Here is a 2,916-nt window from a genome sequence, read left to right on the forward strand (position 1 = left end):
TGGCAGCGGCTCGAGTGGAGAATCAATCGAGTAATCTGACAGCGACCAGAAACGAGAAATCTGGGCAGGTTCCCCTTGTGTCGCAATCCGCCAACCCTCTCACTATGTCTGTTGCATCTCATTTGGTCATGCAGAGTTTCAACGCGCTACAAGGGATCAACGCAGTCGCCGCGGGGGACAACAATAATACCGTGACAGGTTCCACGTCGAATTTGCGAAACTCGCCGAAGAACAGTCCATCTTCCACGCCGAGTAAGACCCTGACACCGAAAAATAGTCCGACTACCACTCCCGCGAGAACGTCTACACCTCCAAAAAATAAGATTTACAGGGAGGAAACGATGATCTATAGGAAGGATCCATTTGAACAATATGGAATCGCCCAGGGAGTGATCCTGAGGACGGACACCACACGACGAGGTTCCATGGAGAGCGGCAACAGATCCGCTAGTAATTGAGGATCGATGTTTGATTTCGCTTTCGGGTGACACGGAGGTGGGTGGAGGCTGTCGAATCGATGGGATTGCGGATGGGATGTGATACCGTACATCGTGTCCTGGTTTGGCAACGGTTTATGCGTCGTGTATCTGGTTACGCAGCCGGAGATTCGAAGCAGGGAAAGTTGTGTTCTTGTTGTGATACTCGATTTGGTCAGTGGTCGTACACCGATGGCGGTAGAATATGTTTTGAAATGAATTTCAGGACTTTGAGAAGAGGATGAAACGAGATATTTCTTTGAAGATAGCCACTGAAAGACATAGAGTAGATCTTGCTTTAAATGAAAATAAACTGATCCGAGGATAGAGAGTACGACCGATAAAAGTTGCAGAAAAATCAAACGAATTTGGTTACTTTGAGAGAAAGACGAAATATATACCATAGAGACAAGTGAAATATTATTCGAAGAGGTTGCTGAGAGACATAGGCGTGGATCTTGTTCTAATTCAAGACACGTTCGTTTGGCTGTGGAGGTAGTTTTGTTTGAAACGTAATGATTTCTGGAACATAGCGCGATACAGAGAATCAAACGAATTTGATATTTCTCTGAACGGAAGATGAAACAACGAATGAGATACTTTTTGAACATGTCTATTGGAAAATATAGATTAGATCTTGCGATAACTCGAAATAAATTGTTTTATCGTATTCCAAGACGTAATATCTATATCTATTTTACACAATGCCGAGAACGAGTACATAAATATTGAACGCATAGAATTACGATATAAATATAAGCTAATGCCCCGTTTTTTGAGAATATTTCCACCAAACGACTCGCCATAAAGAAACACACTTTATCCATGATAAATATCACGAACAGTATTAAGGTGATCCAAAGAGGACTAAAGAGGCCATAAATAAAAGGACGAATCAAAAACTACGAATTTATATACCATATAGAGTGATTGAGAAGGAAGAAGTTACATAAATTCGAGCTATTCGATCGTCGCGTCGTACCTATCGAACTTGGTATCAAACGATGCAACGCATAACAGTGCATCGTTTAGAGTTTAAACGGTCCCGTTTGTTGGATGCGAGCCATGGACGATGCTCATTATATTCGCGATTCTTTTATTCCTTCATGCTGATTGTAACGTTGCATCGCCAACACGAACCTCGTTCAACCTCGATAATTTATGGATTATTGTTTCCTTTATCGTTTCCTTTTCGCTGCCAACAGGATGATGGGCCGATGAATCGTACAAACAGACAGAAAGGTAACGATCATCGAGTAATAGGCATGTGCAAATTTTATTTGAAATAAAAATGAGAAATGAGGAAACATTATTTCAATTGCTTTAATTCTTTTCATTTTAACTTCGATTTTTTAATAACCAAAGGGAAAGTAATGTTACTTTGTGTTACGATCAAATGATTTCCCACTTTATTTCGCATCTGCCTTTCCAATACAAATGACGATTATGGTATAATAGAATCAGAAATCAAAACACGAAATATCAATTAAAGTGAAATATAATTTGATAGATAAATAATGAAATAATTTGAAAAAACCCTTCTATTCAAATAAACTGACGTATAATTTTCTCAAAATAACATTTAATCAACTACTCATTTTCCAAATATTTTATTCAAATAACGTCCAAGCCGATTGAATAACGCCATTGGCCATGATCGTCTAATCTCACCCAATGTGTCGTGTATTTCAGGAACAATTTACGTATAGCTGTGATCGTCGATCAGCCAGGAATCGTGGAGGCGGACAAATTTTGGCAAGTTGTTCCCGGGAAACCACTCGTTCTTGTCCTTGACCGTGAAGGGAGCAGGCACTTTCGATTTCCTTAAAACTCGGTAATACTCGATTCCAAGACGACGCGCGACGTTAGGCTAATCGAAATGTAAATATTACATTGTACACCGTGGGCAGGTTCCTCCGCGTGCTTCGAAGTAATGGAAGGTGTGGTCGGCGGAATGTAACGTGAGTTCGATTAATTGCGATATAAAAGACTCGTAGGATCACGCTTGAATTCTTATTTGTTCGATTGAACCCGTTCCAAGCGATTGCCAATGTACGAAGAATGTACAATTTTATAGTTATGAATGGTGTTATACGTTCAATATGTATTACGTAAATAAGAAGTTGTAAAATCTGCACGAGTATCTGTATTCGACGAATAAATGAGGATAGTACAAATAATACGACGATGGCAACGTTCAAATGCGTTTTATTTATAGTTTATATAGGTTTGATAGCTCGATCATATTACCAGCATCGTTCTTTTTCCACTGGGAATATCCCGGGAAATTTGTTTTTCAAAAATCAAAAATCCAATAAAAGCAGGGAGATTCGAGATACTTAGCAATTCCGAAGAATGATAACAGATGGCAGCCAAGGTTAGGAAGCATATAGGGTGAGATACACGTACACGAAAGACGCGCATATATGTTACGAGATAT

The 2,916-nt window shown here is 39.6% G+C and overlaps 1 protein-coding gene across 2 annotated transcripts in view; it reads left to right on the plus strand.

Annotated features, from left to right (window-relative positions):
• LOC100744321 overlaps positions 1 to 2,662 on the plus strand; it is a 15,650-nt gene extending 12,988 nt beyond the window's left edge. Inside the window, exons 8-9 of one of the 2 annotated variants that reach the window (XR_001102185.3) lie at positions 1 to 1,718; positions 2,169 to 2,662. Coding sequence is in view for 1 of the 2 variants with exons in the window: in XM_012384137.3 (XP_012239560.1) it covers positions 1 to 458 (458 nt within the window). In the remaining variant the exon portion in view is untranslated. Of the gene's footprint in view, positions 1,780 to 2,168 lie in introns of those variants that run through there. The other variant, XM_012384137.3, reaches the window with a different exon arrangement.
• The last annotated feature ends 254 nt before the right edge of the window (positions 2,663 to 2,916 follow it).

Source organism: Bombus impatiens, unplaced genomic scaffold (genome assembly GCF_000188095.3).
Source record: "Bombus impatiens unplaced genomic scaffold, BIMP_2.2 scf_0235, whole genome shotgun sequence".
In the NCBI taxonomy this organism is placed as follows: domain Eukaryota; kingdom Metazoa; phylum Arthropoda; class Insecta; order Hymenoptera; family Apidae; genus Bombus; species Bombus impatiens.